The sequence below is a fragment of the Oreochromis niloticus genome, linkage group LG3 (genome assembly GCF_001858045.2).
Source record: "Oreochromis niloticus isolate F11D_XX linkage group LG3, O_niloticus_UMD_NMBU, whole genome shotgun sequence".
Lineage (NCBI taxonomy): Eukaryota > Metazoa > Chordata > Actinopteri > Cichliformes > Cichlidae > Oreochromis > Oreochromis niloticus.
The window spans coordinates 72,022,822-72,037,381 of record NC_031967.2 but is presented as its reverse complement, the minus strand read 5'-3'; the positions used below and the strand labels follow the sequence as shown (position 1 = coordinate 72,037,381).

General features: G+C 42.0%; 1 protein-coding gene across 1 annotated transcript; it reads left to right on the top strand.

Moving 5' to 3' along the window:
- The first annotated feature begins 4,164 nt into the window (after positions 1-4,164).
- On the top strand, positions 4,165-10,092 carry LOC109196952 (uncharacterized). Its single transcript, XM_025905216.1, has 5 exons — positions 4,165-4,869; positions 6,184-6,225; positions 6,305-6,654; positions 9,830-9,957; positions 10,008-10,092. The coding sequence occupies exons 1-5, from the start codon at positions 4,839-4,841 to the stop codon at positions 10,090-10,092; spliced, it is 636 nt and encodes a 211-aa protein (XP_025761001.1). The 5' UTR covers positions 4,165-4,838.
- The last annotated feature ends 4,468 nt before the right edge of the window (positions 10,093-14,560 follow it).

The following is a 14,560-nucleotide window of genomic DNA, read 5'->3' as shown; positions in this document are numbered from 1 at the left end:
TTAAAAGCACTTTTAATACTGTTGGGCCTTTTATCCTGAGATTAATTAATACGTCCCTTGCTACAGGCTGCGTCCTATCATGCTTTAAACAAGCTGTAGTTCAGCCTCTTCTTAAAAAAAAAAATAACCTGGACCCAACTGTTCTGTCCAATTACAGGCCAATCTCAAAACTTCCTTTTCTGTCTAAAGTTTTGGAGAAAGTGGTCTACTTACAGTTGCAGGCCCAACTTGATTTTAATATGATCTCTGAAAAATTTCAATCTGGTTTTAAATCACTTCATAGCACTGAGACGGCACTTTTAAGGATTTTTAACGATATTCTTTTAACTCTGGACTCTGGCAGCCCGGCTGCCCATTTATTGTTGGACCTGTCAGTAGCTTTTGACACGGTCGACCATGACATCCTGTTATCACGGCTAGAATTTCATGCTGGCCTAAAAGGATCTGCCCTACAGTGGTTTCGGTCCTACTTGTCAGGAAGATCTTTTTATGTCTTGATGCATTCTCAATCATTGATTGATTGATTGGTGAATATCAATCAGAGTGCCTGGACATTGTTTGTGGAGTTCCACAGGGGTCAGTATTGGGACCAAAGCTATTTATCCTGTACATCGATGATATATGTAAAACATCTGATATATTACAGTTTATTTTATTTGTAGATGATACAAATATTTTTTGTGCTGGAGAGAATTCACAGCAGCTTTTGGGAATTGTCACACAAGAAATGATTAAACTGAAAACATGGTTTGACAGAAACAAGTTATAAATAAATTTGAAAAAAACTACATTTATGTTATTTGGAAATTGTAAAAAAGATGCTGGAGCAAAATTGTTAATAAATAATGTTGAAGTAGAGCAACTTTCTCATACAAAATTTCTGGGTGTGATAATAGATAACAAAATCTGCTGGAAACCTCACATAAAGCATATACAAGCTAAACTGTCAAGAAGCATCTCTGTACTGAGTAAAGCTAAACATTTTTTGCCTTCCAAATCACTCCAGGTACTTTACTGTTCACTTATATTGCCATATTTGGAATACTGTGTGGAAACCTGGGGAAATACATACAAAACTTCACTTCAACCATTATGTAAAATTCAGAAAAAAAGCAATCAGGATGATTACTAAAGCAGGATTTAGAGACCACACTAACATTATGTTCTTGAAATTAAAAATTCTGAAGTTTATGGATCTTATAAAATATAAAACTGCAAAAATTATGTACAAAGCCAGATACAATATGTTACCAGAAAATGTACAGAGGATGTTTTTTGACAGAGAAGGGGACTATGAATTGAGGGGAAAATTAAATCTGAAGACTCTCAAAGCACGGACAAAGGTTAAAACCTTTTGTGTTACTATTTGTGGGGTAAAACTGTTTTACTGTGGACCTACAGCAATGTTCAAGCATTAGTCAGTTCATAAAGATGTTTCGAAAACTACTTTTGGAAGAATATGAAACTGATAAAGTTGATCACCCATTGTATATATAACTATGCTAAATTGTATCTAAATTATATCTATCACTGTAGCTATGTTTATACATGTTCTCCTTGTTTATTGTGTGGGGTAAGTGATGATGGGAATTAGGGGTAACAATGAATGGTGGGATTCAATAGAATGTTGAGCATGGGGTAGGGACTAATAAGTATGTTATACTTCTTCCTTCTCCATTTCAGACTTAATAATTGTCATTTCATGTCATTTAGACTCTGTTTTATTTTATTTGTTTTCTTTTTTTTATCTGAGCACATACGTGTGTGTATTTACATATATATTCGTATTTGTAAATGCAAGTATGTGTACTTGTGTATATATTGTTTTTTTTCTGTATATGTCTGAAATAAAGATACAATAATAATAATAATAATACAATAATAATCATCATCATCATCATCCAGGAAAGTAAATCTCCAAAGTTGATTCTGTTCATCTGGACGTAGCGTTTTGTGGGAGAAACATTTTGTCACTCATCCAAGTGACTTCTTCAGTCTCAGCTGACTGCAGGTTTCCCCAAACCTTATAAACCGTACATTTGCATAATGACTGAAACCAGCCCACTGAAGGAACAATGGGCTGTGAGGTCAGTTCCTTAATCTTAATTATGCAAATTCACATGACCATTGATCAACAATCACTGACCAAAACCCACTGATCAAAGAACACTGATCAATGGCCATGAGTACCATTCACAGAGAGTTGGGGAATGGCTGCAATCACAGCATTGTAAGATGGTGACAGATGTACCCTTAGGACCCCTCCTCCATTCAGAGATGGTCTTTCCCTCTTCACGTAAATGGCCTCCTTGACTCCGCGCTCAAACCAGCATTCCTCCCTGTCCAGGATGTGTACATCCTCATCATTGAAAGAGTGTCCACTGGCCTGTAGGTGTAAATAGACTGCAGAGTCCTGGCCTGATGAGGTTGCTCTTCTGTGTTGTGCCATCCTCTTCATCAGAGGTTGTTTGGTTTCCCCGATGTATAAATCCTGGCAATCCTCCTGGCACTTAACAGCGTACACTATGTTACTCTGTTTGTGTCGGGGGACCCGATCCTTGGGGTGGACCAGTTTTTGGCGCAGCGTGTTTTGGGGTTTAAAAGCCACAGAGACACGGTGTTTGTTGCTTTTTTAGTGCTATATAAATAAATTTGACCTTGACCTTGTCAGTATTATGGTAGTAATGTCTCCTCTGTTTAGGAGAGGGCAGCAGGGTCACATCATCACTGACATCACCTGTATTTGCACTACAGTCATTCCCTTCACTGACCTTCTCTTTTCCATCAGGTTGTGTAAAACTGAAACGGGCATTAAATGTTTACTACAAATGATGCTTTACACAGAAATGCATTGTTAGCTGTTTTTACACACCAGCCTGTGTGAACCTTTAGTCTGAGCATGGGGTCAAAGGTCAGGACAGGAATGCAGCACTGTAACACATATACATATGTAAAACAACAGACATTTGACTGATTTGTGTTGTGACAGCTAGTTTTTTCGTTTATACAAATAAATGCTCATCACACACAGAAGAAATGTACAGACCATATATTTATTAGCTAATATCAGTGGATACAAGAAAAATGATATAAACACAAACACTAGCAGCCTTAGCGTTTCTGTTCTGAATGTCTAATCTTCCACAGATATTCATCAAACCATATCCTCTATCAGCTTTTAGCATAAGAAAAAGTATTAGGCCTCATTGAAAAACAGTCTGTTTGCAAATGAAGTACTGTAAAAACTATACTTAAAAACATTTCATACACAAATCTGTGATTTATCTAGATTTTCTCGACTGAGTTTACAATTTACTAAAACTGCCAAAAAAACATGAATACAAAGAAATGATAAAGGATCCACTTCAAGGAAAGTGGAAAAGACTCTGTTAGCTGCTGTTTGCAGCTAACAGAGGCTAACAGAGGCTAATATCAACGCTAACCAACAGTTTAGCATATCGTCAACAACTCACCTCAGCATCCCCCTGAACTGAATTGCCTCAGTGAAATACTTGCTCACTCACACCAAACTTCATTAAATGTAAATTTGTTACCTTGCTGGGTAAGCAAGTGTGACAGGGTTGTGTCTTCCCAGTTGCAGCTAAAGTGCATCCAATATTAGATTTCCCAGCTTTTCAAACACACCATGAGCTGTGCCATTTTCTGGGCACAGCAGGTTATTACCATGTAAAGATTTTCTGATGTGGTATTTCCATTAACAGGTCACGGCATTTCACTATCGAGGCAGCCAGTGCCCTCCCTGCAGTCCCAAAAGGTTGAGTCGGTTCATCTGGACGTACACCTGTGTGCACTTGTATTCAAAAGGTTTTTCCGTGTAATGATCTAATAGTGGGTGTGGGGAGCCATAGCCGGGGAGCCATAGCGGGCATGGAGAAGATTCAGGCCCCAAATATTTAGAGGGCCCCCCCCAGAGATTAACAGCCCATGGAGGACCACTGGATGGGCAGATGGGATGTCACCCAGCAGCCACAGTGCAGAAGTCAGAGTGGGCCGGCAGCCAGCTGCACCAGAGCGGACCGAGGCCCAAGGTTTGAGGGCCCTCCACCCCACAAAGGGGCCTGACAGAGTCAAGGATGCCAGGCCCCGCCAAGCAGCCGCCGGGAGTGAGCCAGTATGTACCTGAGTGCCCAGCCCGGGACCACCAGCACACCTACGGCTGAGGGCATCAGCCTCCGGCAGGGAGTGTAGTTGGGGTAGGTAGGCCGGCCGGGGGGCTGAGATCTTCCCAGAGAGGTGGAGTCCGAGGCACACACAGACACAAACATACACCACCCTCATACACATATATACAAATATTCAGCACTCACCCAATGTGGAGACAAGCAAAAATGAACACTGTACACACAATCACACTCCACAAACATACTCTAAACCCCAAGTCCATTTCTTTTAGAGGACAAATGTTTGATTTTTGGGTGGGGGTAAATTTCATGATACATGATCACATGTCATATATTTTTATATGTTTGGCTCCTCCCACGGGATGGTGAGCATCTTTCTCTACTTTCTCTGAGATGTGAGTATGGATATGTGTGTGTTGACTGTTGAGGCAGGTGGATGCTGCTGATTGCTGGTTTGAAAGAGTTGATTGGATAATTGGATTTACAGCAGCTTCTTAAACCCCAGCTCACAGCCACCTCAGCCCTCTCCTTCCCTCCTGTGTACCAAATAAGGAGCCAGCTTTGATCCAAATCAGCTAACTGCGCATCACCAACTCTTCCTCGTCCTCGCTGTCCAGAAGCAGCAGCGTGATGATCTTAACAGGGAAGTGGTGAAGCTGAAGGTGTCACTCTGCTGTCAGTCGTCGTCCCGACAACATGAAGACTTCATCTGTGTCTCTGCTCCTCGGTGAGTCAAACACTGAAATCCTTCACTCACTCATAGCGTTCATGATTTCATTTATCACAGACTTATAACACAGTAACAGAGTGTGTGCTGGATGCTCTCACTGACTGGCTCTGAAATGAAATCTCTTCTGGTCTGTCCAAAGTTTGAAGTTACATTTATGCGAGAAGAAGAGTTCACTCTTCTTCTTTAGTGTTTTTTTGTTGTTTTATTTGATATTTGTTTGTCAAGTTGGACAGAAATCAAGTAAACAAATTTTGGTTTTTACGGCAGCTCACACTTTTAACTCAGAGGCACCAAATGAATAGAAATTTGTTTCTGACAGGTGAAAGAAGGACAATGAAAGTGTGCTTGTATGGTGACTTGAAGTTGTCTCATCAACAGTTTGTACGTTTTGCTGCTCAGAACCTATTTTCATCTCAAAGTTCAGATCCATCGTGTGTTCTGGACTTACTCAGAGAGTTGGACCTTCATACCCAGTTTGTTGTCTGTAATATGTTGACTTGTAGAGAACTCAGGCGACCTCTTTTTATCAAAGATCAACTTTCATTCAGGAAACCACAGCTGCTAGCTGCAGGTACCACATGCTCTTCTGGTCTGCTCTGTTATGTAGCCTTCACTATTGAGATCAAACTTTCCTTTATGTGGACTCTAATAAAAGGGCTGGAGACTGTTTTTTGTCATTTATTTTACTTTTTGTGTATTTTGTTATTTTTCTCATAATGAGCTTCAAACAGAAGCAAACTGGGACTCAAACCTGTGAATAAAAATCAATGAAGCAGCTTTTCCAGGTCTTTATTCAGCAACTGGTGCTGAATAAAGACCTAACCCTTATCCCATGGCTTTGGTTTATAAGTTCTTACTGTTTAATCCTGATAATGCTTTTCTTGCCTGCAGTACCTTTACTCCTTTATTCCCCATTGCCCATCCACCCCAAACTGCTGAGTCTTCATGACGCCTGAGTGGGCAGCAGTTTCTCTTCTGCTTCCAATAATTAACAATTCCCCCAAATCTCCTTAGTTTGGGAAATATTTAGGTGCAGGGTGTTGGATTGTCAAAACAGATATGACGCCCACCTCATTCAGACCAAGTGTACAAACATAGTTTTGTCAGCATGTGTTAAAACTTAGTTGGTGCTTTGTGTGTTGTTTATAAGTCTAAATGTACCATTAAAACCTAAACAGAGCCTTAAAAGTGAACTAAAGGTCTCCCCCCTTTAATGTGATGTTTCTGGAACAAGACCAGATTGAAACAGGTTCCTGCCCTCTGATCTTCAGTGACCTCTGACCTTCAGTGACCTCTGGCCTCCTGTTGCAGGTGTGTGTGTGGTGCTGCTGTCTGCACTGACTGTTTCTGCAGGTGAGTAGATGCAGTGCACCATGGTCCAGGACAAACACTGAGTGTAAACACTGATAGAAACTGTCCGTCTGTCCTCCAGTCTCTCTGACCGTCAGTCCAAACCTGCAGCAGTTCTTCACAGGAGCCTCAGTGTCTCTGACATGTGAAGGTCAGCTGGGCTCTGATGGATGGACGGTGAAGAGGGACACAGGAAGTGGGACTGAGTCATGTGGAGCAGGTGGGCGGGGCTTCGGGAGGATAAATGGTGCATCCTGTTTTTTTGATGAGTTCAAGCCAGTCAGTGGAGTTTACTGGTGTGAAGGTGAAGCTGGAGAGAAGAGTGAAGAAGTCAACATCACTGTATCAGGTAATGAAGTCATTCATTTAATCATCAGACTAACAGCTCACTGTTATACCACCTCTACATCACTCTGTGTGTCTTTTCTTCAGGTAAAGATGTGATCCTGGAGATCCCTGCACTTCCTGTGAGGACAGGAAGTGATGTCACACTACGCTGTAAAAAGAAAATTGGTGGCACAGCTGCAGCTTATTTCTACTTTAATGGACGTCCAGTTAGACCTAAATCAGAGAAAAACATCACCATTAACGTGCAGCAGTCTGATGAAGGTCTCTACTGGTGTGCTACCAATGAGTTTGGATCATCTCCTCAGAGCTTTCTGAGGGTCAGAGGTCAGAAAACTGTTTCCTGTTAAAGCTAACCTGTTGAGCTTATAACAAACTGAATGACCCAGCTTCATATCTTTCATGCAGATCCTACTACACCAACACCACCAACAACAAAAACAACAGCAAACATCCATATCTCCTGTTCTCCTCCTGCTCCTCTTCCTAATCCCTCCTTCATCATCCCAGTCATAGTTACTGTAGGTTCTCTGGTCCTTGTGGTTCTGGTTCTGGTTGCAGTTCAGCTTCTTTGGAAGAAACACACAGGTATGATATCTGTCTGACCCACCTGGGCTCTTTTGGTTGAAGCGGCAAATTAAAATATTTTGAAATTTCACTTGAGAAAATCTGAGTGACTCTTCTCTGTCATTTAATTTCCTGTCTGCATTTATTTTGTAGAGCACTGGGTCCCAACATCTTTAGACTGATGCGTTCCCATGGCCCAATTGAAACGTTTTAAAAGTTCTGGAAGTGGGTCCATAAAAATGAAAAGTATTACTGATATAAACTGAGCTTATCTCTCATTCAAAGTCACCATCTTGGGCATGTCCAGGCAGCTTCCATCAGGGTTTCAATTTTAGGATCACTCCCTAGAAATTAGATCCAGACTAAAACCCCACAGACACAAATACCAGTTTGGGTTGTTTTTCCTGATTGGCTATCACTTGTTAAGGTCGTATGTTATGGGAACAGTGTTCTGTGGTCTCATCACTCTGATGCTGCCATCATGGCTCTGCTTAATCCATAATTAACGAGTCTTTGCTTCTGAATCCTGTACCTGTAACATCAGACTGTCTTTGAAGGTCTTCTAAACATCCTACAGCAGTGAAGTGATCACCTGCTCCTTCAGTGAGATTTGCCTAACATTCATTCACATCACATTATTTCTGCAGGGAGACACCAGCCAGCATCTACAAATGATGTCACTTATGCCGAGGTCACCAGTAGAGAGTCAGCCCATAATATGTCAGTCATCCAACCAGAAGTGATTTACTCCAGCCTGAGCATAAACACTACAGGTACACATTCTAGCAGGTGACATAAACGAGCGATAAAAGCAAGAGAAATCGAGACATGGGTGAAAAAAGTTGAAGAAGATGAGACTTTTTTCCCCTCTTCATACTGCCATGTATATTTGACCTCTGTCTCTAAATTAATCTGAAAGTTTCTTGTTCTGCACCATTTTAAATGTAAACCCATTTTCTAAAAAGAATTTAAAAATGTGTAAATAAACAAAGAAAGATTTGTAAATCTCATATTTTATTAACAATACAATAGCAAAAACAGGTTAACAGGAGAGAAAACCAAGTGGTACCAAAGACCAACAGCTGGAGGAGGAACACTTCCAAAAATGACTGTCTATGAACACAGTTCACCATGCCATCTATTCCAGGAGCGCAGCTTCATAGTAGAATAGTCAGGTGCTGAGCTGGCCTGCCTGCAGTCCTGATCTTTCATCAATGAAAACATCTGGAGCATCATGAAACCAGAAGCAGGACAAAGAAGAGTCAGGACAGCTGAGCAGCTAAAACCCTCCATCAGACACGGATGGAGCAACATCCCACTCCCAAAAAGTCCAAAAGCTGCTGTGCTCAGTTCACAGACGTTTACAGAATGATGTTAAAAGGCGAGGCTGTACAGGAGCATTACAAAATTAAACTTCTGATATGTGTTTGGTTTTCTGTCTTTGAGAGAATATGGGTTTATGAGATTTGAAAATCATTGGATTCTGTTTTTATTTAAGTTTTAAACAGCATCACTACTTTGAGGTCGTAACATGTGGTCATGGAAAAAATATTTTTACCTCAAATATATCAAAGGTTTTGAAAGTGGGACATGAATGCAGGATCTACAGCAGGTCTGCAGCTCTCTTGTTAGTTTCCTGTTTTAGAGTTAACGTTGTCACTGGTTTCCACTAAACCTTTACTGTGGTCTCTGTTTGAAACACTGTTTGAAAAATGAGACAGTCACAGTGTCAGACAGCCGTGGCACTGATCCTGCAGCTTAAACAGACCACTGCATTGGAAGAATGTGATTGGTACATGTTGTGAGTCAGTTCAGGTCAGTATGGATGTCTGCCCTTTTCCAGAATAATTTTGGGAAATTTGCTTTGTTCTTTATCCGTGTGTGTTTGGTGAAAAATAAAGTTGACAAGCACAAGTTGCTCAGAGAGAGATCATAGAGAGAAAGAAAGGTTAGGCCACCTTTTGGATTCCACACGACACACGAGGAGCTGATGAAGATGCAGAGTCACCAAAGTGAAGGGAGAAAGTTCTCCTGTGTGAGACGCAGCAGTCACATGTAAAAGCACATAAATAGTGAAGTCACCTGAGTCAGTAGCTGTTTTTTCCCAGAGTCAAGCGTTCATTTACCCACATCAGAACAGGTGCTGCTCGTGTGGTTAACTGCTGAGAGAAGCTGAAGTCTCTGTGTGACAGAGCTTCCTTGTTGTGACCAGTGGGAAATGATCAAAGGTAAAACAACTGGTGTCATAAACCATGAAGTGTTTTATGTGTTTAAGGTCAGTTTAACTGCTATTTGAATGTTGTGGACTGTTTCCTGCCATTAAGAAAGAAAAGATAAACAGTGTCTGACTGCAGAGTCCAGAGAGTGCATGTCAGAACATGAAAGTATGCTGAACTGGATCAAATTAATACTGAGAATGAAATAACATGATCTCATGAACTACAGTAAACTAAGAATGATGATGATGAGTAGAAGGAAGATGACCCACAAACTCCCTCCTCAAATGCCTGTGTCCTCAAGGTCAGCTCTTCGCCTTGACTTCACTCAGCAGTTCCACCTCAACAACGCCGTGTGGTTCAGTCAAATTTTCCCATCTCAGTTATAAAGTTTCCCTGCTTTCTTTCTTTCTTTCTGGTTGTTTCTGTCCTCCTGTGACCATCCTAGAGCCTGTCTCTCTGCCTATTCCTGCTCACAGAGAGGCTTGTACCCTGCCTTCCCCTGCACCCTTTCCAGTTCCCTGAATGGTGGTCGCTGTCCAGTCAGTCCCAGTTACCTAGAGCAGCTAGGGCTCCGCTTGTCCCTGCAACCATATCAGTTCCTCAGGTAGCGACAGCTAGTGTCCAGCTGTCACCTGCTCCCATGCCTGCTCCCAGCGTGAGGCCATCCAAGGCCCAGTCCACCTTTGCACCCTGGCTGGTGTCCAACTACTTCCTGTGCCTGTCCCTACTCCTAGGGTGACGGTGGCAAAGACACAACCTATCCTTGCACTCGTACCCATTCCTTGGATTGGGACAGCTGTTCAGCCAATCCCTTCACCAGTACCTGCTCTAAGCCCTCAATGAATCTTAATACACCATAGAAGCACAAGCAACAGGGGTGGGGGTAAGCCGGTGTAGACAGCACAGCTGGTCCTGTAGCATGCACTGGGCCCAGATCTGCCCCCTGACCTCGGCCTTGGAGATAAGCATGCAAAGGTGTTTGGAATCCAGGATGGGGGTGCAAAGGATGGGAAGGAAGATTCTAAACACAGTCTGTTATCGTGGAGAAAGGTCTTGTTGTCCAGCTCCAGCCTTGAGGCCACAGCTGGCGCCAATATGGTAGGCGCATGAGATGATAGTGATTTTCCTTTAGTGCAAAAACTGCATGCTAATTTTACAGTTGCTCTAAATGTCCGTCACCGGTCTCTCAATCTCCTGTTGGCGAGCTGTGAGCTTCTCCAAGATGTTATTACTATTATTATTATCTTATCTTATCTTATTACTATTACTAAGCTCTTTTTATCGGCTAATTGACCATAAACAGCTGATGCAGTTTTGCTAGATTAACCCAATGATTTAAAATCATGGTTGACATTAAATATTTTGAATGTAAATGATCAAAGAACGTAGATTTTACTATTTGAACCCCGTTATTATCTTTAGGGTGACCTTAGGCCTTTGGAAAACTCCAGAACTTCCTGCTTAAAAAATTTGCAAGTGATTTCTGTCATGGCAGTTTTTCATTTGTGAAACAAATCAATTCCTTTGTAAAAGCCAACTTCTTCCAGCTCAGGGCCCTTGCAAAAAATAAGAAAATTTTGTAATCTGCTGACTTTGAGAAAGTTATTCATGCATTTATTTAATCCAGGCTTGATTACTGTAATAGTCTTTATTTTGGTATCAGCCAGGCTCTGCTCTCTCATCTTTAGCTTGTTCAGAATGCTGCAGCCCGGTGGGGATGATAAGCGACGCGACGAGGTGATGGTGTCACTCTGCTGTCAGTCATCGTCCCGACAACATGAAGACTTCATCTGTGACTCTGACTCAACCACTGAAGTCCTTCACTCATCTATCACAGACAGACACACTAACAGAGTTTGAGCTCTCACTGACTGACTCTAGAATCAAATCTGTTCAGGTCTGTCCACAGTTTCATGTGTTGTTCAGGCGAGAGGAAGAGTTCACTCATCTTCTTTTGTGTTTTGCTTTTATTTGATATTTGTTTGTCATGTTGTGAAGAGGAAACCAAGTAGAAGTGTTTTCAGTTTCTGTAACATGATGGTTTGTATAGATATCAGCCAACAATCATCAGATATCAGCTTTCACTCAGGAAACCACAGCTGCTAGCTGCATGTACCAAATGTTTGTCTGACCGGCCTTTGTATTATAGGCTCCACTTCCTCTTCTGTATACAAATTTTCCATCATGTCAACTGAGTCTAATTTAATTTCTCTCAGAGTTTGTATGCTTTCTTACTTTCTGATGATGAGCTTCAAATATGAGCAAAGTGAGACTCAAACAGGACGTAAACCTGCAAAGAAAATCCACGAAACAGCTTTTTCAGACTGCAAGACCTGCCTGCAGTACCTTTATGCACCCAAAGCTGCTGAGAGCCTGAGTGGGGAGCAAAGACTCAAACAAACAACAAATCAGTGGAGTTTACTGGTGTGTCATTCTGTTACAATCAAGGTGAGTGGCTGCAAATTTCCACCAGGTCCTTGAGCCTCTTTCATATCCGCCCCCAAGCAGGCCCATAATCTCTTCATCTGCTCCACTCACCTGGAGCTGATTTTTGGCAATCAGGCTGGAGATATTTAAGCCTCACACTGACGTTCCTTCTCCACCAGTTAGTCAGCTACTCCATATTGGAGCTGGCTTTTATGTCCCCTGTTCTCCTGTGCCTTAGTTTTCCTGGACTCGCCACATCTCTTACTCCACCTTAAGCTCATCCCTTGGACCTCGAACAACTTACCTTCACTCTGGAAATCTCTCCGTGCCTCACCGGCCTGCCATCCCGCTCCATCCAAACCTGTGGAACGTAGATCAGCCAGCTCACCCCATCCAACTCACACTGCCTCTCCCTCAAAGCTTTTTTCACTCCAACTGCCAGTGAGCTATAAATACAGCTGTACTCACCCTCTCCAGTGTTTCCCCTTCTTCTAATTCCGTTCTCCTCTCTCCTCTGTGTGACAGCTAGACCTAAGCTGTCACGCTCCAGTTCTGACACATTGATTTAATCATCAGAATAACAGCACACTGTTACACCACCTCTACATCGATCTGTCTTTTTTTCCTTTTTTAAATTTTTACATAAAGAAAGGATCCTGGACATCCTGACACTTCCTGAAAAGACAGGAAGTGATGTCACTCTACGCTGCAAAGACAAAACTGGTGGCACAGTCACTGCTTATTTCTACTTTAATGGACAACTAACCAAAACAGAGCATCATGATTAATGTGCAGCAGTCTGATGAAGGTCTCTACTGATGAATTTGGATCATCTCCTCTTTTTTCTTAAGGTCAAAGGTCAGAACATTGACATCACTTGCTGTATAAAGACAATCTGCTGAGCTGATAATAAACTGACTGAACCAGCTTTGTCATGTCTCCTGCAGGTCCTCCAACCACAGCCTCCGTTACAACAACAAACACTTACACCACCTATTCTCCTCCTCCAGCTCTTTCTTCTTCCTCCTCGTTCATCATCACAGTCATTGCTGCTGTGGTTTTTCTGGTCGTTCTGGTTCTGGTTCAACTTCTATGAAAGAAACACAGGAGTATGAAGTCTATCAGACACTACATCAGTTCTTCTGGGTGAAGCAGCTGATTTAGCTGATTACACTGGAGACAATCTGAGTCAGCCAACTAGAAGTTGTTTAACAAGTACACGTTTACCTGTTCTCTGACAGGTGATGTAAATGTGAGATAAAAACAGAACCAGAGGAAGAGAACTAAATATTTATATCTGCAAAGGTCATTTAGAGTAACTGTGCCTGTTTCTACATTGAAACTGTGATACTAACAACTGTCCTGAAGGTCATTGACTGAATATTGATCATGTGAGTCATCACATGAGCAGAGGTGTGAATACAGGCGTAGGTCATTACTGTCACCACAGGTGAAGCCTCCATGAGACATTGATCTCAAGACTACTGAAAAAAGTGATCTTCTTCACAGTGCTGCTTCAGCTCACTGAAGTTTATGTACGTTATGCACAGCTCTCTGAAATCCCACCGATAAATTTCATTCAATGTTAGGGTCAGGGCTTTGGACCATCCCAGCACCTCAATTTCAAAAATGGACAAATGAACAAAAGCATTTTGTTCTCAGACATTCAGACTGTCTCTAAACATTCTCAGTAAAAAAATACAAATAATCAGTTCAATAGACAGAAACTCTGAAGTGAAAATGGAACTCAGTCCTTCACTCACTCATACACAACGACACTGACGTCGCCACACAGGCGAGAACGAAGGTAGGCTGGGCGTACCTGTATGTGGACTAACTGCAAAGAATCAGGAACAAATGAATTCATCTTTGGAAAGCGAACAGATCCTGACTGTGGTCTGCATTTATGCACCGAACAACAGTTGAGAGCAGCCAGTCTGTTGGGGGTCACTGGGTGGGGTACTCAAGGGTTCTTCATCCAGTGAATCTTTGGAGACTTTAGAGCTCATGTGGACAATGACAGTGAGACCTGGATGGCGTGACTGGGCACATCAGGTGAAGGCCCAGGTCTTTGGGGCCTACAGACACCACAAAAGAAGAAGATCAAATGGAAAATGAATGATGGGTTTTTTGTGTATAAACAGGAAACTGAGGTCAGAGCTGCAGACTTGCTGGTGAGGAGAGGTATTGATCTTCAGCCAAAGGAAGTGCTGTTCAGTCCTCTCCTCATCTTCCTCGTGCTCCTTTGTATATTCCATGTAGCATTAAAGGCACAAATGAGTTTAAACAGGTAAAGTCAGGTAAATGGATCCTGATCACTGATTCAAAGTGACTAAAGTCAGTAAAGAATAAATGTTTAGGCTTTATTGTGTCAGTCAGACAAACATTAACAGTAACCTGTCTCATCTATCAGACACAGAGATGAGTGATGACATCAGCAGCAGAAATAAACCTGAGTGCAAACAAAATGTTTCTTCTGTGAGCTGTGTGATGTCAGCACTGACCAGCAGAGGACGTCAGAGTCACATGATTGAAAATAAAGGCATAAATTGTCCAAAATTAACTTTCTTTATTTCTGTTCCCTTTATGTGTCTCCTTTCATCTTGCCTCCTTGTCTCCTCCTGCTCAGTAAAGCACCCCTCCAACAGCCAAACCCATCTGTTCTCTCATTGGATTGTTAAATTTGTGATTGACATGACATTAACCAATCAGCTGAAAGGAAGAAAAATTGGGTCAAAATTTGTACTTTTACGTTGTATGATCCCCTTACAGTTGGAGCA